General features: G+C 35.7%; 1 protein-coding gene across 1 annotated transcript; it reads left to right on the top strand.

Moving 5' to 3' along the window:
- Positions 1 to 306: 306 nt before the first annotated feature.
- MYCT1 (MYC target 1) lies at positions 307 to 15,219 on the top strand. Its single transcript, XM_019735403.3, has 2 exons — positions 307 to 517; positions 12,734 to 15,219. Exons 1-2 carry the CDS (start codon positions 466 to 468, stop codon positions 13,243 to 13,245), a joined length of 564 nt encoding a protein of 187 aa, XP_019590962.3. The 5' UTR covers positions 307 to 465; the 3' UTR covers positions 13,246 to 15,219.
- Positions 15,220 to 25,210: the final 9,991 nt, after the last annotated feature.

The following is a 25,210-nucleotide window of genomic DNA, read 5'->3' as shown; positions in this document are numbered from 1 at the left end:
AATAGAATTTTCAAACGTTGGAAAGCAGTCTAGTTCTCTATCCTACACAAATTTAACCCAAAATGCTGTAGCTGAGAGTTTGGAATGTTCTTCTGTATGTCAGTAGGAGATGGGGAAAGGACAAGAGAAAAAAGTCCCTTATCCCAAGAGCCGTTTGGACGTTGCCAAGAGGAGTGTATTCTGTAATTTAGCTGAGGAAATGACGAGAAGGAAATTGTTCTGTGTCTCAGGAACCATGTGGAATTCCAAGATAAGAAAAACAGTTGCTAATTTGAGTATAAAAGCAGGAAACATGATACACTTGTTTCCTTTTATGCAAACACACGTATATGAGGGGTTGTGTGAAAATTAGTATTCTTCTGCTGAACCACAAAGACATAGAAACAAAGTGCTTCTTTTGGATATACTGGCTTTTCTTTCTTTCTTTCTTTTTTTCTTCTCTCTCTTCTATTTCTTGTGGATATTATGGCTAATAACACAGCGAGTTCAGGGAGTTCATTGCCAGAAAACTTTTGGGGTAAGATATTTTCTTTAACTGCTTTTAATGTAAAATAAGGATGCAGAGACATGGCCTGCATTATTTACTAAAAGATTGGATATCTCTGAGACATTTTGTTTGCTGTAAACTGTGTTTTTATAGATTGATTATAACAAATATATTCACATAAAATGTCTTTAAAGTGGGCTATGAAGACAAGAAGAATCTGGGCAACAAATACAGATGTGGGCTGGTGTTACAAGATATAATTAGATAATAATAAGAATAAAAATGAGGAAATAATAAGGTGAAAGTAATTGCTTTTTGGAATATGTTAATGTGAATTTTGTTGGAAAATTAAGTTTTGTTTGTTTTAAGGTTATAGATGATGTATTTTATTTAATGAAACCAATAATTTCTATAGAGGTTATTTGAACTTACATTGTCAATGTTATACTCTTTAATTTCCTGAGTGAATCTAAATGACAAATCTATACTTAAGGAGTATGATAACATAGATGAAATAAGGAATCATATCATGAAATTAGAGGAAAAAACTGTAATAGAGAAAGTTGCGTGGAGATAATATCACATATAACAATCCAAAGAAAGCCTATCACGGGCCGAAAAACAAAGAACACAAAAGGACTTCTTGACTGAATTCAGACAGAGGTACTAGTCAAGCATTGGCAGCAGGATGGAGGCCCAAATTACCAGTTGTTCAAGGCTAAAGGTACAAGGAAGAAGGACACTGACATGTACTCTGGGGTTCAGGGAATTTTTAAAAATAAAGGCAATTTGCGTTACATCCAGAAATGGAGCTTTTGAAGAGATCAGTATTCATACTTACTAGTCCAGAACAAGTTTTTCATCCTCTGAGAGAACTATTTCAGACTTTCTGATGTGATTCAAGGGGACATCTGGGAACCGTGAGGTGAAAAGGAAGCAGCCCTGGCGGACTGTTTTAACAGCCTCACCTACTTATCCACCATCACAGAAAGTTATATGAAAAGAATTAATTCTTTTTTACCATCAACCATTTATGTTTGCTTCGTGTTTGAAAAGGAGAGATATTAGTGAACATTCTAATCTAATTATATAACAAAATTAAGAAGAAGAAAATAAATTATGCTTGCATATCTAAAAGGATGGCTTGGTAATAAATTAATCTAGGGAGACACCAACAGATAGTAAGGTTTTGACTTGTAGATGTCTAATTATACATACTGGTTACAATACTTCTTAGTTTCCTCATTTACAGAGAAAGTGAATGGGCTACACACGTGCTGAAAAACAGCTAGTGTGTGTTTACCCTAAACTTATCATTACAAAAATAAGTAGCTATATAAAGGTATTCAAAAGTAAAGTGACTCTTATTGCAAACATTCAGCTACAAAAGCCAAATCTATTTTTTTCAGACCATTAAAAGCTAAATTTCAGGTTCACTTAAGGAAATCATTATCCACTAAAACAGGGATGATAGTCACGAAATAAACTTGATCCAGTGAGAGCAAATGTTTAATTGGAGTCCAGTTACCAATCTTAAAACTGATAGGTTTATTTTTAATATGGAAATCCGTTCTTGAGAAAGAATTCAAAGTTACCGTTCCAAAGATAGTTCCTCGTGTTTGTTTGTCTTAGTATGTGACTACAACAGAAAAATAGATAAAAATAATGAAAACCTGGAAGGGGAGCATTATATTGACAAGCATTGACAAAACCAGCACAAATGTGCTGAGCAGATACAATGTTTGATGATTGGGAAAAACGTCTGAAAGATTACATTATTTCTTCTGAAGTAAAAAATATTCAGTGTAAAATGCAAAAAATGGAAACATATATAAAATTTTTCTAAAATATAAATATCCAGCTTTTTGTTTTTATTTTTATTTGTATCTAAATTGATATCTATTTTGATCACTGACTTCCCAAACATATTATTTTGAAAATCTTGTGAAGTGTAGTGCAATGCATTGTCTATTGCTTCCAAAATCAATTATCTGCTTGGCACTTTGAATTCAGAGAATTAAAGACTAGCTTAGAAAAATAAAACTTATATATTGAATTGTATCGTTTTCCCAAACTTAACACACTTAAGCTGCATAAAATGTTGTTCTCCAAATATAATTCTCCTGGTTTACTTTACTGAATGCTAAAAATTAAGGTAGTGATAGCAGGTTATTACCAATCATGATGGCTAGCATTTTCATAGTAATCACCCATGAAAACGTACTAAACTTGCCAGCATTAAAGTAATTCGGGCAAGGGTGGGCAGCAAAATCGGCTTGGGAGTGACAACACAACTGAAGACCACCTTGTATCTTTTGCTGTCTTTCATGCATTTCCCTTCACTGTAAACATTCCCCATGAAAGCAGCAGGAAACATAACCTGTGAGTTTGCTGCACCCTGCTGTGAAAGAGAGAAGCATCATTAAGCTTGATTACCCTTTTGGTCCTTAGAGTCCTAAAGAAGACACATGGTAGCTGTGGCTATACGTCCTGCCTTACCACGTGGGTTTTCTCTTTTGGTTAGTATTGTGTATGTGTTTGGCTAGCATTATTGGCTCAGCAACTTGCGTGTTCATCTCGATCAATCCTCTCCAACAATGTCTGTCCTCAAGAAGATTACCCTCTTGGAGGAGATTATGTGGCCATACATATGCAAACAAGTGCCTGTATTGTTATGGAATAACACAAGATAACATACTGTAAAATGTCAATGATTGATAATATATTATGGATTTTAAAAACTAGACCAGAAATGGTCCCTAAATCCTTCTTTGAAAAAAAAAAAAAAAAAAAAAAAAAAAAATGAGGGCTGTAATCTGTTCCTAGAAGGTCAGATAAGATTCAAATCGGGAAAGACATTTCAGTCATTCATTTTTCCTTCATTCACTCACTAACTCATTCACTCGTGTATTTATCTATTCAGTTCATTTGTTTACTCAGATGCACTGACTGGCTACCCATTATATGATAGGCAATGTGTTAGGTGCTAGGATACAAATAAGGCAAAACGAGCATTTCAGGGAGTTCAGGTGAAATGTGATCAGCAAATCTGCACAAATACATACAAGCCATGTTTGTAGAGAAGGGAATGGCTTGAGAAAGATTTGTGTAAAATTTTGATCGGCAATGTAAAAGTTCGAACTCATTTAACACAATAGTTCTCAATTTCATGAAATTAGGTCTCCCCACTTTCCTCTTCCCTAAGACTTTTTCTCTAAGGTTGGAAAGGAAATGGAGTGTGGGGGGAGGGATCATGTACTATCAGGGTTCTCGAAGGAGAGGACCTTTGGTTCTTGGTCAAGTTCTGGCCCCTGCTGACATATACTAATGTTTCTCATTGCTGTGGGGGCATTGCCTTTTTTCCTTCTTGCCTCCACTGCTGAAGGCTTGTAAAAAAATCAGGCTATGTGGTCTATGCAGATTTTGCTAACAGCATGGTTTTTGCTTTCTTTAAGGCCCCTCTGGTCTACTAGCTCTTCCATCTGCCTCAGAAAATCATGACTGCTCTCCTATAACCTGGAGCTGAGGGAGCTTCCTAACATTGGAGCTTCCTAAAGTGTGTCAGGTGCCTTAGACCTGGATGTACTAGCATCCACCCCGACCCTGACTCCTTCTCTGCTCTTCAGGCACCCAGGGTTTCTCAGGGGGCTTGCCATCTTCCTCATCTGGACTCAAAGAAGCTGCCAACAAGCACCAGTTCTCTGGGATTCCCTAAATTGATCTGTAGCTCATCACAGGCAGGGATGGAATGATGGTTTCTTCTCCAAAAACTTTACTGGTCACATACTTTTAGCTTTTCTCCTTGTTTTCCCAAAACTCGTCCTCTGACCCTGACGAGTTATGGACCGAATGTCTGTTTCCCACTCCCCAGTCACATGTTGAAGCTTGAACCTGCAATGTGACTGTGTTTCGAGATGGGGCCTTTGGGAGGTAATTAGGCTTAGATTAGGTCATGAGGGAGGGTGGGACACTCATTGATGGGATTAGTGGCCTTATAGGAAGAGGGACAGACCTTGCCCCCTCTCCCTCTCCACACATGCACAGAGGAAAGGCCATGTGATGACATGGTGGGAAGGTAGTCATCTGCAAGCCAGAAGGTAGGCTCTCCCCAGAACCTGACCATGCTGACATCTTGGTCTTGAACTTTTTAGCCTCCAGAACTGTGAGAAATAAATGTTTGTTGTTTAAGTCACCCAGTCTATGGTATTTTGTTACAGCAGCCTGAGTTGACTAAGACATGACTTATAGGCAGCAGTTTATACCTTCCAATACTGTTTCAGGTAAAAAGATATCTTGTTGAGTCCTGTAGGCTCTTAGCATTTTGAAACAATAACAAACAGTAACAAATAAAACACTCTTGTCTCTTTCAAAATGCCTCATGATTGCAGTAAACAATCAGTTTTCAAGATTATCATCTATTGTATACACTTAACAATACAGTTAGTAATTCTGAACAGCGACTTTTTCTAACAACACTAATCCTCTCCAAAATAATTGTGAATTGATTTGCTGGAGAGTCAGGTGCTGTCAAGGAGAGAAAACCTTTGTTAAAGTCTCACAATCTGATTCGTCTTCCTCCAGAATAACCATGGCTCCTAGAGATACCCTAGCAGATGGGGGTAGGGTTTTCCTAGAGGAGTCAGGAGGGAGCGAGCTTATGGGCTGGACATACATCACAATGATGGTCTCTGGATTCCTGCTTCCTGAGCACCAAGCAAATACTGCGTATTTCAAATGCCTATCTTTAACTTGTATTTGAAAACTCTTGGACATCTATGCATTATTGCATGTTAACTGCCTACTAATTATTTCTCTTATTTCAGTTAAGTGGAAAGTTTGAAAAGTAAGTATCTGCAAAGGCTTGCCTTTAAAAGTGCTGCCTCTGAATTATGCAGAGAGACTCTTGAAATTTCATTTCTCACTGGACTCCATGTTCAGAAACTGTGACTCAGTAGGGGTGGGGGGAGCTTAGAAAGCTATCTCATTTAATAAGTCCCTGACCTTAAACTTCCGCATCTACGTTCATGAGACAAATTTGCCTGTAACAGTCTTGTCTTGCAACAGCCTTGTCAGGTTTTGATGTCAATGTCATGCAAGTCTCCTAAAACAGGCTGGGAAGGGTTCCCTGGTTTTCTATTATCTGCTAAAGTTTGTGTAAGATAGTCCTTGTTTATTTCTAAATGTTTGAAAAAATTCAACAGTGTAATTATCAGTAGTATGTTTAATAGGAACGTTTCAAATGACAGAGTCAATTTCTTTAACAATAGTGGACTACTCAAATATTCTATTGATTTTTCTATAATTTAGGGTAATTTGTGTTTTCCAGGAATTTGCCAATTTGAATTAAATTTCCAAATATATTATCTTAAAGTTATTCATAATACTCTCTCATATGTTTTTTCCAATATATTACTATGACAATGTTCAAATACACAAAAGTATTTAAAGAATTCAGTGTATATTTAGTCTATGATTAATGATGCTATTATAATATCATAATTACATTTCCCAATAATTTACTTCTAGTATACAGAGTATTTTAATGTATAAGTGTAGTCTGCAAAAGCTTACTTGGAATTTTATTTTCATGTTTCAAATGCCTACATAATCTGTTTTAGTGTTATCTTCTTTGTTCTTGATATTGGGTGGTAATTCATTCTCTCCTCTCTCTCTCTCTCTCTCTCTCTCTCTCGCTTTCCTGCCCCCCAACCCCTTTCCTCCTTCCCTTCATGGTCATTCCAATCAGTAGTTTATCAATCTTTATTATTATTTTTGGAAACCACATTTGGTTCTCACTTTTTCTTTCATTTTTGTGTGTCGCTTTTTATCTGTCATAAAATTCTGTGTTCTCTTATTTACTGTATTCTACTTATGTTTTATTTAGTTGTCTTTTGCAAGCTTGTTGATACGGAAGCTTAAATCACTGATTTTTCATACTTTCTTCTTTTTAAATGCATGCATCTAGAGCTATACATTTTCCTCTAAACGTGGCTTTAGGTGCATTTCACATGGCAGTGGACATAGGATCAAAAACCTGAAATTATCCATACAGGTAGCTGGGGAAAGGACTTCAGGAGTAAGTTACAATTAGTGCATGGCCCTAAGTCAGGAGCACGTCTGGAGTGTTTAAGGATTGGCAAAGAAGGCAGTGTAGACAGAGTTCACTGAGCAGCAGGACAGTGGAAATGAGCGCAGATAAATAGTAACAGCTCATGTTGGAACTTGAAGGCCATCTTTAGGAGTTTGCTTTTATTCAAGAAACAGAGGGTTTAGAACAGAAAAGTGATGCGATTTGAGATTACATTTTCAAAGGTTCAGTCTGGCTACTATATTGAGAATAGAGTGTATTCGGGGAGAATAGGATAGATTCCTATCCTATCTTCCTGCAAGGATAGAAACAGGAAGACCAGAGAGAAGGCCATGGCCATATTCCAGGTCAAAGACGATGTCGCTTGGACCAGGGAGGTGGCAGAGTAGTTAGTAAGAAGTTGAATTCTGGATATACAGGTATTGTGAAAATGGAACACATTGGGATTTTCTGGCAGATGAATTACACATAGAAAATACTTACTCTTTGTTTAAATTCTTGGAATTAATGAAGTTTTCTTTGCCCTAAATATTATTCTCTCTAAAAACCTTTTGCCTACATCTTATTGCCAGAACCATTCTCCTTTATATTGTAGGGCACCAGGGACAGCATAGCCTGCTTGGGTCATAGCTAAGTTTATGATTCTTAAAATTACAAAGGATTTTGTGAACGTTCTGTTGTCAAAAAATCACTTTTCAGATATTGGAACAGTTCAACTGAAGGCCACTAGATGGTGACCTCTACTAAATTTTAATACTGATAGAAAGAATTTGAGGTATTGAGTAGCTTTACTAAAACCCAGATTCAATATTAGAATCTCAGAATTGGAAGGTAGTACAGTGACTGTTGTCATTAGGCCAAGGTAGACCAAACGACGTGGGTAAGTTGTGCAAGCATTATAATAATCGTCATCGCTCATTGGGGACTTACGGGCCGTCAGGCCCTTGTGAGTTGTATCGATACATGTTACAAGTTAGGATAACAATACCTAATTTATATGCCATACTTTACTGATTTTAGAGTTTATTTCTTTTGCCTTCCAAGGAATAGCTGCATTTTTAAAAAGCAATTGTTTCTTCTCATTAGTTGCATTATACTGTAATTATACGAAATAAACTTATGGCTCATTTTTCTTTCCCTAAGATTGTTGAGAAATAAGACAAACTGTCCTCAAAAAAAGAATATCTGAACAAATGTATTTTTTCAGGTACATTTGCTTTTATAGTAGTAGGTTTTTAAGAAAGGCTCCTGAAATTTATTGTCAGAAGTCGACCAGAATTGAATTCTACATGTGAAAATTTAAAGCTGTATAGCCAATAGACGTTGTGTTTATTACATGTTTTTTTCTGGATTCTACAGTTTGGGTCAGAAAAATCATTCCCTTTAAACAAAAAGAATCCTATGGAAGACCACTTTGGAGCAGGCTATTATAACTGTGACTCTTGACCTTTCTTTCTTGTTGCTTTTCTGCATTTCCACACTTATTTTTGCAGTTTGTATTTAAGGGAGCTTAACAAGATAGATAAGCTTTTTACCATATTTTTCAGGAAGTCCTAGAGAGAGTCTTATGTTATTATCATTTGTAACTATTAAAACATTCTGCACATGTAACAAGGACATAAGAATTAGTGCAATTATTTCTAAAATAGATATTTAACTGAATTTATGGATAGGGATGTCATTTTCATGGCATGTGCACTCAATTGAACAACAAAGATTAAGCAAATCCATATCCAAGGCACTATAATATTTTTTTCTATGTAATTTTGTAACATCTGTAACTCTTTCTTACCTTATTTTATATTCATTCAAAATTTATTATTAATGTGTATATATTATTCTCATAATTCCCACGTACATTTAAAATTTATAATTTAATCCTTTTCAGACATCTGTATAATATGATTTTATTTATCATAATCATATATTTTGAGTCATAATTTTCTATTCTGCTTGCCATTTCCCTAAATGTTGGGCACAGACACTAGATTTACAGTGTCAGATAGAGATATTATCAGGCCATAGAGAATAATCATTTAAAATCTATTTATTTATTCTCCTGGGAATATAATTCTAGTTTTAGTGTCACAAAAATTTGTCATTTAAGAATCTTTTGGTGGTGGAACATATTCTTTAACAACTCGTCTACTGGAGTTCGGAAATGACCCTTGTTTTCTTATATCAGAACAATATTTTGGAAATCAAACAGTCATCTGGCACATAAATGTACGTCTGACTCCATGTATTTTGGTTGTCTTTGTTAGTTTTCTCAATCACTTTAATAGACAAGAACTTATTTTCTTTTGATCCTATACTTTTTAAGTTTCTAATTATTTTCCTGAATTTGAACCTGATGTTATTTATTACGATAGATAAACCACTGGGAACATTTGTCAGAAGAGACAGTTATAGGAAGGTTTAAAGGGGAAATAGATACATTGAGACCATGTACAGGAGCTCTTGGAACCTTCAAATACTTTTGTTGGGTAACTGAATCTGCTTCGAGATCCTGGTTTTCATCTCCACTTAGTTGAAATAAAGTGAATGTATCTCTTTGGTCTCATTTACTACACCTGCTTATATCCTGAGATATTTAGGTTCCTCAGTCAGGCCCTAGTGGTTACATAAGCTTATCCACAAAAGCAAGGGCATATACTTTGGGAACCTGAGTATCTGTCTTCTCGGTTTATGTCCCACATGAGTGAAAGCAATAGTCCCCTGACCAGTGCTAGTGGTCAGTCTTCAATTATCAAAATAAATCAAATGTTAGTTATACCACACAAACCTTAGATTCTTTCAATATCAAGACAATAAGAAGTTTGAGCCAAGGCATTTTTGAGTTTGTTTTAGCCAAAACCCCGTATCTCTGATTCTATCGATATCTGAAGTGATTGATATTCAAAATTCTCCTGCGGAGGCTGTTGATTCAGGGAAGTATGACTACAGAATACATAATATTGCTTTACCACAATTTCCCAAGTATTTTTGTTCATAACAGGCTATCAAATCTGGAATTCTCCCTTGGCTGCCCACACCAGAATCCTGGGAATCATTCTAGATTTCTCCTTTCCTCAGTATGACAAAGTATGGTGTTTGTACTGGTTGATTTTTATTTTTAGAGTGTGGACGTGGAAGTGGGATTGAGAGTTATTTGACTGTTTTTAATTTTCTTCTGTCTTGAAGGATCCTAAATTTCCCCCTTGCTCGTCCCTCTTTTCTCCTTCATTGTGTGACTTCCGAAAAACACCTCTCCTTTTCTTTCTTTCTTGTTTTTAAATAGCTTTATTGAGATATAATCCACATGTCCTATAATTCACCCACTTAAAGGGTACAATGAAATGGTCTTTATTATTGTCACAGAGTTGCGTGACCTTCACTACAATCTAATCTGAGAACATTCTGTCCTTCAAAAAGAAATCTGGTTCCCGTAGCAGTGAGTCCCATTCCCTCCTACCTCTCCCTTAGTCCTAGACAATCATTAATTTACTTTCTATCTCCATAGTTCTGTCTGTTCTGGACATTTCATGTAAATGGAATCATATGAGAGATGTGATCTTTTGGTACTAGATTCTTTACCCTCTTCTTCCTCAGGGAGGGATTGCTTCTAAGACTGCCTCCTCATTGTTTCCCATATGTACTTGAAAGTGCCTTTCCTATAGTAAGTGTGCTCAGGAACCAGACTACCTTTTCATTATTTTCAGTTTTTCCAGAATTGCCTTCCCTCTCCATGAAAGCTTGTGGTAGAAGCCTGGGAGAAAATGTATTGGTATCTGTATCTGTGTTTAATCTGTTCATTTTTTAGGTAACTTGAAATTGCATGTTCTTTGTCTTCTAATTATGTTGAAGGCAAGGATTTTTGTGTAGTTTTATTTGTTAATTTTGTTGTTCTCTATTCTTTTTTGGAGGAAATGTCAGGAAATTCTGATTTACATTGCTGCCAATGCCTTGGCAATCCTGAATTCCTGTAACTTCTCTTTTAGGTTCCAAATATTTGAGGCACTGATAGTTAGAAATTAATCTGGAATTTTACTGTATTACTAAAAAGGCTAATTTCATGTTTTGACTTTATTTGCTTTTGCCAGATAGAGCCTAACTCAATGAAATCCTTATCTCAAGAGATTGAATGTTATGGACATGACTCAATATTATTTTTGTGAGACACATTTTGTAAGAACAATACTGGGTCTAACAAATTTTTCCTAAATCATCTTGTAATTCAGCAGTCATCTTCCTATTATGAAAATGTACTGTTTAGATTTGATATAAAAAATTGTCTTAGAAGACTTTGATATAAACATCTGTAGAGATAACTGTGAAAGCAAAACCCAAAAATATAGTCTTTCAATAGGAGATAAATGTGAAAATAAAAGGTGGAAATATACTAAATATATGCTAAAATTAAGAAGTAATAATTATTCTTAGGTACCTATTAACATTGGCTTTTTTTTTTTTCCTGGATTATAGATTTTCTATATATTGTCATAGATTACAACAATAAACTGGAAAAAAAAAAAACCATGGCAATCATAAAATAACTCCGTTGAAAATAATAAAAATCAATGAGTCTAAACAAATTACCTAAAAATCACACAACATGTTAGAGATAGAGATGAGTTGGGAATCCTGAATCAATTAGCTCTTGTTGTGTAATAATTCATCTCAAAACACAGTGACTTAAAATGATCATTTATTTTAGTTCACAATTCTGTGGGTTGGCAGTTTGGGCCAGGATCAGCTTAATGGGTTTTCTGTTGATTTTTGCTCATGTGTCACACTCAGTTTTGGTGTTGAGTAGCATCTGAATTATCTAGGTGATCCCTTTCATGTTTGAAAATTACCAGGCTCTTGGACGGGGCAATAGGGTTAACTGAGCCATATATCTCTCACCAACCAACAGGCCTGCTTAGATTTGTACATATGCTAACAATTGCAGGATTCCCAAGAGTAGAGTGGTGGGAGCTGAAAGGCCTCTGGAGGCTCTGGCTTGCACAGAATCATTTCCATAACATTCCATTGGTCAAAGCAAGTCATGAAGCCAGCCCAGATTCACAGGGTAGGGAAACAGATTCTACCTCTTCATGGGAGGAACTTCAAAGCATTTTCAGCCCCTCCTTGTTTTGTTTGTTTATTACCCCGTCTCAACACTCCAATTAGCTAATTTCTAGTCATGACTCTCTCAATACAGAATCCTTAGATAATCAGATAAGATAGCTTACCCCTCTATTTAACAGTAACCAATTTTTGTTAATGAAATTTAGGAGTCTCTATCCAAAAGGCAATACTCAAAATGGATCTTGAGTCTCTATCCAAATACTCAAAATGGATCTCTATCCAAGTACTCAAAATAGATCTCCCTCACCAGAACAGGAAATCTGAACAAATACAAGTTCAGTGAATTGAAGGATACTAATGTAGAGCAGAGATTCTGTGGAAATTCAGAGGACAGGAATTTTATTATCAAAACAAGGGCATGACAGCAGCATGAACTAGAACTTGGGGACCAAGAAAGAGGCCAGTAGTCTGCATAGGTCATGCCATCAATGAGTCAGAAATATGTGACAGTCGAGAATTTCAGGAAATCTAACATAAATCAGTCAGCCCACCAGGTGGTTCTGCCCCAGCACTTCCTGTCTCAGAATGAGCACAGGAAGTGAGACATCATGAAGCCCGCAGGTGGGAGACATCAGTTAGTTTGATGAGCAGAGACAAAGGAAAATACACAGTCAATATGATTACGAAATTCTTTATCATTTTTGGCACATTAGTTACTACAGTAACTCATATCAAAATAATTTCTGGACTACATTTGCAACCTTATAAAAATTTTATAAGCCAAATAGTGGCCTTTTTAAAAAACTGAGACTATTTTTATTACTGATTTCTTAAAATTAATAAAATAATGTAAGCAACATGGAGTGCTACAGCTGAAAATACTATTTTATGTCTTTTTGTTTAAATAAATGGAAACAAACACTTTCTATTTATTCACATCCACCTAGTACCATCTTCTATTTCCCTAACTTAAAAACTATTTAAATGAATCATGTGTTTCATGTCATAGTTACTTTTTGTACTCTGTCCTGTGTTTTCAGTTGAGTCCCTATTTACAAATCAAATTACCTATTTTTTGTTTGTTTGTTTTTGTTTGTTTGTTTCAGATGAGCTTATAATATCCTTCACAGTGTCCATGGCAATTGGGCTTGTCATTGGAGGATTTATCTGGGCTCTGCTTGTATGTCTGTCTCGAAGACGAGCCAGTGCCCGCATCTCACAGTGGAGTTCAAGTCGGCGGTCTAGGTCTTCTTACACTCACGGCCTAAACAGGACTGGCTTTTACCGCCACAGTGGCTGTGAACGTCGAAGCAACCTCAGCCTGGCCAGTCTCACTTTCCAGCGACAAGCTTCCCTGGAACAAGGAAATTCTTTTCCAAGAAAATCAAGCTTCAGAGCTTCAACTTTCCACCCATTTCTGCAAAGTCCACCACTTCCTGTGGAAACTGACAGTCAGCTGATGACGCTTCCTTCTTCCAGTACCTCTTCCACCATCGACACTACTCGTAGCCTGAGCCGTCCTGATTTCCACTGGTCCAGTAACAGTCTTCGAGCTGGCTTTTCACCACCGCCCCCACCTCCCTATGAGTTGATCATGAAGGCATTCCCAGATTCCTGAGTAGGGTGCTTTCATTTTTAATTTGTTTCTTTTTTATTTTGTCTGTTCTTGAAGGGATAGTCTAAATAGACTAAACAGAATTTTGAGGACACATGACTGATGAGTTCCCAAGGTGAAATATGCTCATGCAAGTTGGACATTACGATGTAAAACATATTTTCTTTGATCACATTTTTCCTTGTCTCACAAAAAAGTAATATTTTCCCAAATAGTTGTATATTTATATATTTTGTATTCAATGTAAGGATTATTAAAGGTAGTGATTCTAATCTAAGAATCAGCAGTGATACAGCATATATATTTTAGATTAAAATAAAGACAAGGTATTTGCAGTTTCTAATCTTCATTATCCAATGTGATTATAAAGGGGGAAAAAATCAGTGTAACTTAAATTTTTTTTTCTGTCCAAAGGAATTTTGATTTCACCTTCTTTAGAATGAAAAGTGAACCATTTTACAATTTGGATTTTTAATGGATTATGTGGGCACAAAATGACAGAAAATAGAAGATTCTGAAGTTTCTTGATTCCACTCATTTTTGAGACGTATGGGAATAAAGAAAAGGAAGCTACATTACAGATGCTTCAAATTTAACACAGAGTTTTGTGCTTTGCCTAAGAACAGTTATCCACATCACTGAGGCAGAATCCTTGGATTTACTAACATGATAATTTTACTTTTCTTCACTGTCGTTATGTTGTTAGAAAAGCAACAACTGTAAATCCAACACATTTGACCTAAAAACAAACTTTAACACTGAGCTTACATTTTTCTTAAGGGGTAAATTCTACTTTTTAGATTTAAATCTAGCAACTGGGAAAGCACTTTACCTAGGGACCTTACTCTTTAAATTCATAGACAAATAAGTAAGGGTCAGTGGGGACAAAGTTTGTCATAGAAATAGATGTTACAGCCATGAAGAACATTCTTTCCTGGATTGACTCATTAGGCATCATCCCTCATTTGTATCTCTATGATTTTCCACCTCAGATTCTGTGACGTGTCTTTGTACAATGATTAAACCATGCTACATGGTCCTTGGTGCAGTTGTATAAGGAGTCCACTTCCACAAATGGCCATCCTTTTAATGAAAGGTACATTCCCCAAATGTGGGTACCAAAGAGCTTCAGTGACCCAAATGCCTAACGATCCTTTTTTCATTTAAGGACACAAGTTCACTGGATAATGACGCAAAAGTCCTGTGGTTTATTTCTGACATGGTAAATATTTAGCTTATGTTGCTCTTTGTTTTTCTGAAGATTAGGATTTTCAGTGAAAAAAAAAAAGTATTCTTATTTTACTTTCTGCAATGCAGTGGTCCCAGCTAATACTGTCTGAATATGGCTCAAGAATGTAATAATTTTTATATAACAGAGATTTTGTAGAGCATTTTCTTTCCTTATTTCTATTTACTTATATTTTTTATTATCCCTCAAGGATAATTATTGTAATTATTCTTAATGATGTCTATAGATAGATGCTCTCTAATACAATATACCAGGAAGAAAGAAAAAAAGAATGAATGAAAGAAAGAAGGAAAGGAAAGAAAGAAGGAAGGAAGGAAGGAAGGAGGAAGGAAAAAGAAAAGAGAAAAACAAAAAGGCTCACAGGATAACCAATTTGTTTTAAGTTGTTTTTAAGATTTCAGGAGATCATTAACTTAGTAACAAGACTATCTTTTGCTTGTATGAAATCCTTAACGTTTAACATGGGAAGTAAGCAAAGTTTATGGGTTTTATCTAGATTTTATATTGGGAATAAAAACTGATTTCTGTCTCACAAATTAGAAAATAAAAGCAGAAATCTTCTGGTGAATTTAGTCATCTTTTAGAATTATTGTCTCCTCCCTCTTGTAAATATTGTGCAATGTATAAAATGTGAAATTAAAGCAAAAACTGGAGACTTTTTTAGTTATATTTTTTATTTGAAATGTTTCCTTGATTTTGAAATAAAATTAAACTGATGTCACTTTTGAGACATAGGTTATTTGTTGAGTAATCTGTGAATATCTTCCATTTACTTTGGCATTTTAATAAAGTCTATTCCATTCTCTATTTCTGAGACACAAACACTATTTTATATAAAAATGTATGAAAGAAAAAGGGTGATGTCACAAATAAATGGAACAGAATTTGTCATTGCATTAATAGAGATGTAAAATAACTTATTTATTAAAAAGCTTTAATATAGGTTCTTACTTCACTATATGAACAAATAATTCTAAGATTATTTAATTAACTGTTTGGAGAATAAACTTTTTTATTGAGATATATTTGATATATACCATTGTATTAGTTTCAGGTGTACAACATAATAATTTGATGTATGTATACATTTCAAAATGATCACCATAAGTCTAGTTTGTATTCATCACCTTACATAGTTACAATTTTTTTTTTATGATGAGAACTTTTAAGTTCTATTCTCTTAGCAACTTTCTAATATACAATATAGAATTTTTAACTATAGTCACCATGTTGTAATTACATCTCCAGGGCTTATTTATTTTATAACTGGATATTTGTATTTTTTGACCACCTTTACCCATTTTGCTCCTTCTGATCTATGTGTTAAAATAAATATTTTAGGTCAAAGAAATATTAAAACTAGAGACATTTTAAATGTTAGGAAACCTATAAATTAAAAAAGGAACTCTATTTAAGAGCCAAAAGGATGGAAAAATTACAAAGACAAATATTAATAGTTTTGATTATTTGAAAAATTCTGAAATTATGTTCATCAAAAGATAAACTAATCCATAGTTTTAAAATGAGAGAAAAAAACAGGAAGGAGAAAATAGAGGGAGAGGAAGGGGGCAGGAGAAGGAAAATAAGATGAGGGAGAGAGAGAGGAGATAAGAAAAGATGCACCATAGTAACAAATGGCCACTATCTTTAAGTTATGATTAGCGCACAGAAATAGACATGAAAACACTCAGTTCTGAGTTGACAAAGGAGTAAAGGAACAAAACAAATAATTCACAAGTAGAAAATTTAACTGATGAAAGAGTATATGATGCGATAACTAGTATTACTATTAAGAAATCACACAATACATTTAAACAATACCCTAGCATTTCTGTCTACCACCTTAGCTGACCATTTATAAAAGAATGAGTCTCTTCGTCATTGACAAATATACTAAGAAAGGAGTGCTCTCACACGTTTCTGGTGGCAAGGTAAATTGGGGCTGCCCTTTTGGAAGACAGTCTGATAAAACATATCAAGAACTTTGCACTGGACAGATCCTGAAGCCTCCTAATACTTGATTGATGCACAGTTTCTATTGAGGAAAACGGCGATGGCCTTTTTGGGAGACCAATACTGTTCTACTAGCCAGGCGTAACGGGACCAGAACATTCCATATCAGATGGTGAGCAACTGACCAAATTAGATTTCCTGGTTTGGGCTGACGTAGGTTGGGATGAGGAAAGAGTATAGGAGAATTGCCAGCAGCCACAAGGGGGAAAGTGATACTAAAACAGCAGAGATCTGGGGCAGAAATGCTGCAGCATGCTTTTGAAAACTAAAAAAATAATAATTTTTCAATTATAGTTGACATTCAATATTATATTAGTTTCAGGTATAAAGCATAGTGGTTAGACATTTATATAACTTATGAAGTTGCAGCAGCCTTTTAATAAACTCCCATTACTTACGGTGACTTGTATATTTTTATGACTCTACAACTTGAAAGAAATTAACCTGCAAACCAGTTCAAGGAGCAGGTGATGAGAAATAGACCCTTAGCATGTATATACTGGGATAGTTCTGCCCTGACCTAAGCAAGTGGATCCCTGCTTCAGGTTGCCAGAGGCCCCAGACTTTGGAATACCTTCCTTGAAATTTTCTAAATCACAACTTAGTGTGTAGGACTAGCCTTCTGGCTAGGGTGCCCTGAGCCTGGACCAGAACCCAGTAGGACCTGGTCCATGTTTCTTCCCTCTAGGGTGCTCTTTGATCCTCTATCCCTTGTGTGGGGTTCACCAGATGTCCAAGGAGCTCCACAGCTCTTATTTATGGGGCTTCTTGGGTTTTCATGGTGGGGTGGCATTACAGGAGGATAGCCTGGCAATCAGACACCTTCTATTGATTCGGGCATATTTCTTTCGTGGGATCACATTTTGGACAACGAGAGTGATGCTAATGTGCTGATTTGGGGTCACTGAGAATGAAGAATCTTCATGTGCATTAATTGGATGATAAACAACCACTCAAGTACTTCTTTTCAACTTATTTAAAATATTTGTGGAAAAATCACTGTCCCTCACATGTGCCCAAGAACTTCGTACAACATTTTTAAGCAATGTGTTAAAACAAGATAGGGCCTTGCAAAAAAATATTTACCCAGAGCCTCACACACTGTAGGTGTGTCCCTATGCAGGTAAAATACAGGAAGGCAAAAGACATTTGCCTAATCTGATTTGGAAAGTAAGCAGTCTCAGCTTTGCGGTAGTAAAATGCATGCTGTTTCTGACTCTGTGGTTCAGACTCTACAGTTAATGAAGAGCTCTGAGAATTGTAGCCATAGCTTTAGAGTGATTCCAAGAGGTAAAGCCATGAATAAAGAACAGATTTCTGCCCTCTCTGATCATCTAAGTCAAATAGAGAGCAGTCATGTAAGCCCACTTGCATCCATGGTGGCTCTTGTAAGGTATGTTGTGGAAAGGATAGACCTTAGTTCCACAGTGCCTGACCAACAGGAGCTAGCACTTCAGGGCTAGTGTGTGTCACTGCAGCCAGGAGTCCTTGCACGTTGTAGCTTTCACTTTGAGACTCCTGAAAACCAAATGCAGAAATAGAGACTTTTATGAATTGTGGGATTTCCAGAGTACGGGAGCTTCATGAATAAATAGGGTCCATAGAAAAAAATTCTAGCTTTTTAGGTAAGCCCCAGCTTAGCTAAAAGCCGACCATGGGATGACTGCAAGTTAAATTGTATTATTGGCCGCAATAAGATAGGAGGAACTCGGGCTGGCAGCTAGTAAGTAACAGAAACCAAATAGCCAGGTGGTCATGGGAGTCCCAGAGTAAAGGTATTCAGGGTATTGTGGAGCAGCCTAAGATGTTTGTTCAAAGACAGAGAATACTGACAAAATGCATGACAAAGAGTTAACGATCTTTACATACAGAACTCATATGATCAACGGGAAAATCATTACGAGAGAGAAATTATGAAATTCACTAGTGAAAATGGCCATAAAAATCTGAAATAGAAAGGAAAATGCTATGTGCATTGAAAGTAAGGGAAACTGAAAGCTCCTATTAAGAATCCTCAGACTGCCATGGGCATTCTCGTTGCCTAACTTTCAATAAACCTTTTCTTGCTTTCTTAAAAAAAAAAAAAAAAAAAAATCCACAAAGAATAGGAACAAGATATAGTAGATATCTGTTAAGATTCACAAGGGACACCAAGACAGCATGCACTTTCCAGCTCAGTGACACATATGATATTGCAGCAAATTAGATAAATGGAGAAAACTCCAATAGGCAATGTAAATACTAAATCTGGAAAGAAAAGCACTGGGACATGAGCGGGCTGTTGGAAAGGTTAAGCCCACGCTACTTCAAAGAGTCACTAATCGACAGATTTGACAGAGCTCAAAAGTTACTTTGCCCAGAAGTGCCATTTTTTCCTTTAACAGGCTTTCTATCAGAGGCTGTTGAAGTCTGAAGACAAACTGTCTTTATACCTTCAGAGAAATATATACATGTAATTTGTTCCTCTCTAAAACATCTTTCTTTGATGTGGATTACCTTATAGATGGAGCGATATCGCTAGGAAGGCCTATTGGTTTATTTGGGACTTTACCTAACACATTCATGTCTTGAAACAGAAATAAATTTTCTTAAATTAAGAAAAAGAGCCCTAGCAACATATGAAAACCACAAGAAAAAAGCTGGAGATCTATCTACAGAAGTACCTACTTTTAGGGCAAGTAGAGGCTGATTTATTAGCATCACAAAGCACTGTGTTTTACATTTGTTAAACTCTCTGGCAAGATTGTGATGGTAGATGAAGACACTGCAAAAATAAGGTGGAGATTCAACCACACTGTAGTTGGGTATCAGAGATTTGGGTAGAGCTTTCCCTGTATTAGCTTTCCACAGTGACCCTTTCAGATGTCAGATGATCATAGTTTCTGCAGGAGACTCCAAAAGGGAGGGAGCCAGGCTTAAGAAGCAAACAAAATAGACTGCAATCGTGGATTCAAATACCAAGCATCTTTCTCTCTGTCTCTTATGTTTGCTTCTCTCTACACGTTATGCATCTTTTCTTTTTTTATTTAACATAAAACAGAATGTTGATCAGGTACTAGGGGAAAAATAAAGCCAGAAATTTCCACAACTCCTAAGTTACTGGGTGATGGGGGCAAAAGAGAGATAGTTTTCCCATCTTGAGAGTATAGGACACACTGTTTTGTCTGCCAAAAACCCTGCCATTCTGAATACCACATGGCCTCCCGTGACTACCTACCCATGTGATAATGGCTGGAACAATCACTGCATCAAATGTAACCTCATCCGTTGGTCCAGGAGAGGGTTATCTGATTAGGCAAATCTGGTGACCCTTTGTAGTAGAGAACCCGAGGAAGTCAAACCAATATCTCTCAGATGGCTTAACTGTAAGAAATAAAATTGAAAAGCTATTTTTTCCCATATGGTAAGAAATAAATTAAACTGATACACAAAGAGAAGCACAAAACAAAACAAAACAAAATAAAACAAGACAAAACAAAACAACATGGAATTGCCAATAGCTTTGCAATTCGTAGTCCCAGGAGCTCCTGAAAGCTACTTACATCCCTCTCCTTTCTATGGCCTGAGCAGTGAAATCATTCTTGGATCCCACTAGATAGATACTATAATAGCTTTCTGGTAAATTCCCATTTTTATGTAAACCACATTGAGTTAGATTAGAATTCACCAAAAAGGTTTATAACTAAGCAGGTATTTAACATATACTGCATTATTTCTGAAGCTGATAAATTGAGAAATATGGGTATAATCATATTGTGGGAAATCATATTAGCAACTGCTACTAAAATGAAATATAGAATATCTATCTTAGGAAAAAAAAGTATGTAAACAAATAAAGAGCAGATTGTGTAGTACATGATAGAGAAGAAATGAAATAACAATGAAAAGTAAAAAACAAAAGCGTAAAATGTCATAATTAAAATAAAATAAATTTCATTCTTTACAAAAATAAACACAAGTGAAATAAACACACACAAATAGCACACTTCTAGTGGACAAAAAAAGTTTCAATATTAAGCCAATTGTAAATCTTGCCTAAAATGAAGTGATTCAGAAAAGTTGAAAGTAAAATCCTAGGCAAAGGTATATTAGAGTATACCTATTATCAATATCAGAAAAAGTTGAATTCAAGATGAAACGTGAACTAGGATAAAGTGTATTACTTTACAATATTAAAAAGCATAATCCCAATGAGGGTATACATTACTTTGAGCCTTAGGTAGCAAGTAACAAAGCACTAGAAATATCTTTATAAAACAAACTACAGACATCATGAGGGATACAAAAGAATATTGGATATATGTGGAAGATGTGCTTTATTTATGGATAAGAAGCCTCGGTATTTTAAGACATTTTATACCTAAAAAAAATAATATGTTCAAAGCTATTTTAGTCAGAATCCTGTCATATTTTTTTTGCCTTTTAATTTAGATGAAGATAGAAAGTCATATGGAAATAAAAGTGCAGAAACAAAGTCTTCAAAATTCTGAGAAAGAAGAGTAATGAGAAAAGACTTGGACTACTGGATATCAAAATATTATTAAAGCTAAAATAATTTTAAAATAATGCAAAAAATCAAAGGAAAGTGTACAAAGTGGCTGAACAGAATAAACAATACAGAAATAGAAGTAGTTACATGTGGAAAATTAGTTATAATGAAAGTGGAATTTTTAATAATTGAGAAAAATTGATTATACAACAAATATTTTTGGGGAAACTGGATGGCCATAGGTAAAAAAAATCTCTTACTCATATTAAAATAAATTCAAAACGGATAAGACATGTAAACATTAAAATGAAATAAAAGCATGCAATAAAAATGGATAAATATCATAAGTGAATTTGGGTAGTGGGAGATCAGATTCTTTTTTAATTTTGAAGTTTAATTTTTTTAAATGAACAAATCTTATTTATGTAAAATCTATATTTGAAGTCAACTTCACTGAGATTTGATTAATTACAATAAAACATATTGCATTTTATATGTAGAATCTCAAAAAGCAAATAAATAAACAAACAAAACAGAAACAAACTCTTAGGTACAGAGAACAAATTGATGGTCAGCAAATGAGAGGGGGTTGGGAAGCAAGGATGAAAGCATTAAGAAGTACAAACTGCCAGTTGTAAAAATGGTCACGGGGATGTAAAGCACAGCTTAGGGAATATAGGAAATACAATCAACAATATTTTAATAACTATGTATGGTTTCAGATGGGTACTAAACTTATCGGGGTGATCACTTTGTAAGGTATAGAAATATCTGGTCACTATGCTTTACACCCAAACTAACATAACATATGTGAGTTGTAGTTGGAAATAAATTTTTAAAAAAGGAAAGGCAGAGAGGGTTCTCTCTCTCTCTCTCTCTCTCTCTCTCTCTCTCTCTCTCTCTCTCTCTCAATACACACACACACACACACACACACACACACACACACACACACAGGAAAGAGAAGAGAATGTGAAGACAGAGCAGAAAAAGATTTGAAGATGCTGGCCTTGAATATTGGAGTGATGCTACCACAAGCCGAGGAATGCCAGCAGCCACCAGAACCTGGAAGAGGCAAGGGATGGATTGTCTCCTAGAACTTCTGGAGGAAAAGCAGCCCTGTGAGCACTTTTTTTTCAGCCCAGTAATAAGATTTTCAACTTTTGGCCTCCTCATCTGTGAGAGAATACATTTCTGTTGTAACAAGCCACCATGTTTGTGGGAATTTGTTATAGCAACCATAAGAAATGAATACAAGGCCTATGTTTTGATTTCTCTTGGATAAATATCTCAGAACAGCACTGTTGGCTTGTATCAGAGGTCTATGTTTAACTCTGTAAGAAATTGCTAAATTATTTTCCAAAATTGCTGTACCATTTTAAATTTCCACTAGCAATATGAGAATTCCACTTATTCCATGTTCTCATCAATACTTTTCTTCCTCTTCTCCTTCTCCTTTTTCTTTTCAGCCATTCTGGTAATTTATTGTGTTATCTCATTTTTGTTTTAACTAACATTTTTCTGATTCTCTGCAACGTTTATTGTGTAACGTTTCTCTGCAACATTTATTGTGCTTATTGGTCATTTGTGTAGTATTTTTTTGGTAAAGTATCTTCTCAAATATTGTGCCACTTTTTAAAAACTGTGCTATCTTATTATAGAAATTTGAGAGCTCTTTGTGTCATCTACATAAAAGTGCTTTATTATATATGTGTATTGGAAAATGTTTTCTCCCAAATTTGGCTTGCTTTTTCATTTTGTTCATGTGCATTTCAAAGAACACAATTTCTCCATTTTGATGAATTCAACTTAATCGATTTTTAATGTTTTATAATATTTATTCACCCCCCAAGTCAGAAAGAGTTTTGATCTAGTTTGTTCCTGCCGTGTAATAACTTTGTAGCCACAAGGGGCAGCTCTCTCAGCCCCCTTACCTCTGAATTCTCTCCTCAACTCTGTAAGACTCCTGTGCCCAGCTTGCGTTCCTCCCCTGCTCTGGGAAGTGTCCTCAAAAGGAAATCTGATGTGATTGTAGGGCTTACATCATTTGTTTTCCTTCTTTCTGTTATCAAACTCACATGCTGCCTGTTGCCCAGTACGTTCAGTTTTATAGTTTGTTTGTGGTCAGAGGGTAAATCTTATCCCTTTTATCTATTGTGTCTAGAGGTGGGAGTCTCTGTAAAGCTATTTTTAAAAAATAAAGAAAAATGGTAAAACATTACTTTGGGGTGGGAGGGGTGCTATTAAACACTACTAAAAGACAAATCATGAAGGTAAGTAATATTTGCTCACTAAGTTAGCCTTCATGTAGATTGAATGTTTTACTGTGAAAGATTAGTATCTCAATGGAAAAGCACAAAGGACCAGCTAATTTTCAAAATTAAGAGATAAAACGGCCAGTATGTCCTTGGAAATATATTTTTTCTGAAATGTACTTTAGCCATGTAAATGTAAAATGAGAACATTATTTGAGGATTATAAGTATTTAACCTAGGAAAGTAATTCTAACTGTTATAAAATTTCATATGATAACTTACTACTCAGGTGCCTTAGGATTATTAAAACAAAGTCCCCACTGAGTAGACAGCATACAAAACAACCCTACCCCCAAACCCAAACTTATTTAACAGCTTCATTGGACTAAGAATGGACTCTTGACCTGGAGGTTGTCCTGTCATGTTTTGATTGATGAGATGAGTTGGGATTTAAACTTACAATCAGAGGGGGCTGAATGCAAATTTAACATGCTTACTGTCCCTGAAACAAAAATCAACCCAAATCTCTAAACTCTGACATTGATCATATTCTGCAAATGCTCATACAGAAAAGTCTGGTGACCTACAGCCAAGCAGATATCAAAGAGGAATTATAAATTATAAAACAGGAGTTAGAACCAGAGGTCATGGGGAAATAAAAGGTGAAATGGGTAGTATAAATTTGGCCAGGGTAAATAAACAAAGTAGGAAGAGAGAAAGGAAAGCAGATTATCAGAAAAAAAAAAAAAAAAAAAAGAAAGAAAGAAAAGATTATTGGAGTGGGAAGACAGAGAGCGAATTTCGTTGTTTTCCCCATACCTATCTAGCTCTCTGGTTTCCAGCCCTTTCTGATTTATTTTTCTGCTCTTGAATTCCACTTGTAGGGGACACATATTTGACTTGGTTGGCCAGCACATACTCCCAGTATCATAACTTTCTTAATGGAACAATTCTTCCATTTGTCACAGTCTTATTATGACTTTCAGTCAAAGATCCCCCACCTGTCCCTATCCCCTCCAACCTGCTTATCAAAATGGAAAAAAAAAAAAAAAAAAAATCTCTGTTTTCCATCAAGATTCCACTTGTGCATTTAATTCCATTCCCTTTGTCTTCTTAATGATCTTACTGCTTCAAATACCCTTTCTCTCTCTGGCATTATCAATACTTCTATTTTAAGTTGGGGTCCCTTGGAAACAGACTCTGAACTAGTGATTTGTGGGCAGAAATTTTGACAGAGTTGGGGAGATTCAGGAGTGAATAGCTGTGAATGAGTGAGGGAACAGGATAGCTGAGAAGAGGTTAAAATGAGTGGTATTTCCAATACAGGCCCCAACTAATCCTGTGGAGAGAGCTATGATGGCCTTTCAGAGTTGTCCCTAATTGATGCAAAGAGCCAGACAGTGGTTAGGGATAGGATTAGGGTTAATGTTAGGGTTAGGGTTAGGCTCAGGGTTAGGGCTTGGGTTAGGGTTGAGAGAGCTCTGAATGAGGCAGTATAGAGGCACACCCTGTGAATGGAGCTTTCGGGGAGCTACCAGTGAGGTCAAATCGTTACTATTCTCTGGGCATGGGGCGTTTTGAGACGCTCTTAAGTGACAAAGATTCTTTCCTTGACCAAACTCTGCTCTGCTCCCTTAAACTCTCCTCTCAACTAGGCCATGGCTTTTAAGCCTTCATGTTTGTCTTTGTATTGTCCAGTTTAGCTATAATCCTGTTAAGTAAGTTTACCCACAATCCTCTACCCTTGCTGTGTGATCACTCTTTTTTAAAAAATTAGTTTTAGGTGTACGAAACAATGTAATAGTTAGACATTTACACCACTCACAAAATGATAACCCTCCCCCAATCTATTGCCATTCTGACATATACATCGATTACAATTACATTGACTCTATTCCCTAGGCTGTACTCCACATCCCATGAATATATATATATATATAAAAATTGTAGTTGACATACAAT

The sequence above is a fragment of the Rhinolophus sinicus genome, chromosome 2 (genome assembly GCF_057876585.1).
Source record: "Rhinolophus sinicus isolate RSI-liver-muscle chromosome 2, RSI-T2T, whole genome shotgun sequence".
NCBI classification, from domain to species: domain Eukaryota; kingdom Metazoa; phylum Chordata; class Mammalia; order Chiroptera; family Rhinolophidae; genus Rhinolophus; species Rhinolophus sinicus.
The sequence above is the reverse complement of the archived record's forward strand: the minus strand, read 5'-3'. Positions and strand labels throughout refer to the sequence as shown.

Excerpts from the sequence above, each read along its gene's own strand:
- MYCT1 (XM_019735403.3), top strand. The coding sequence starts at position 466 with ATGGCTAATAACACAGCGAGTTCAGGGAGTTCATTGCCAGAAAACTTT. Across the intron at positions 518-12,733 it reads ATTGCCAGAAAACTTTTGGG|ATGAGCTTATAATATCCTTC; the intron begins GTAAGATATTTT and ends TGTTTGTTTCAG.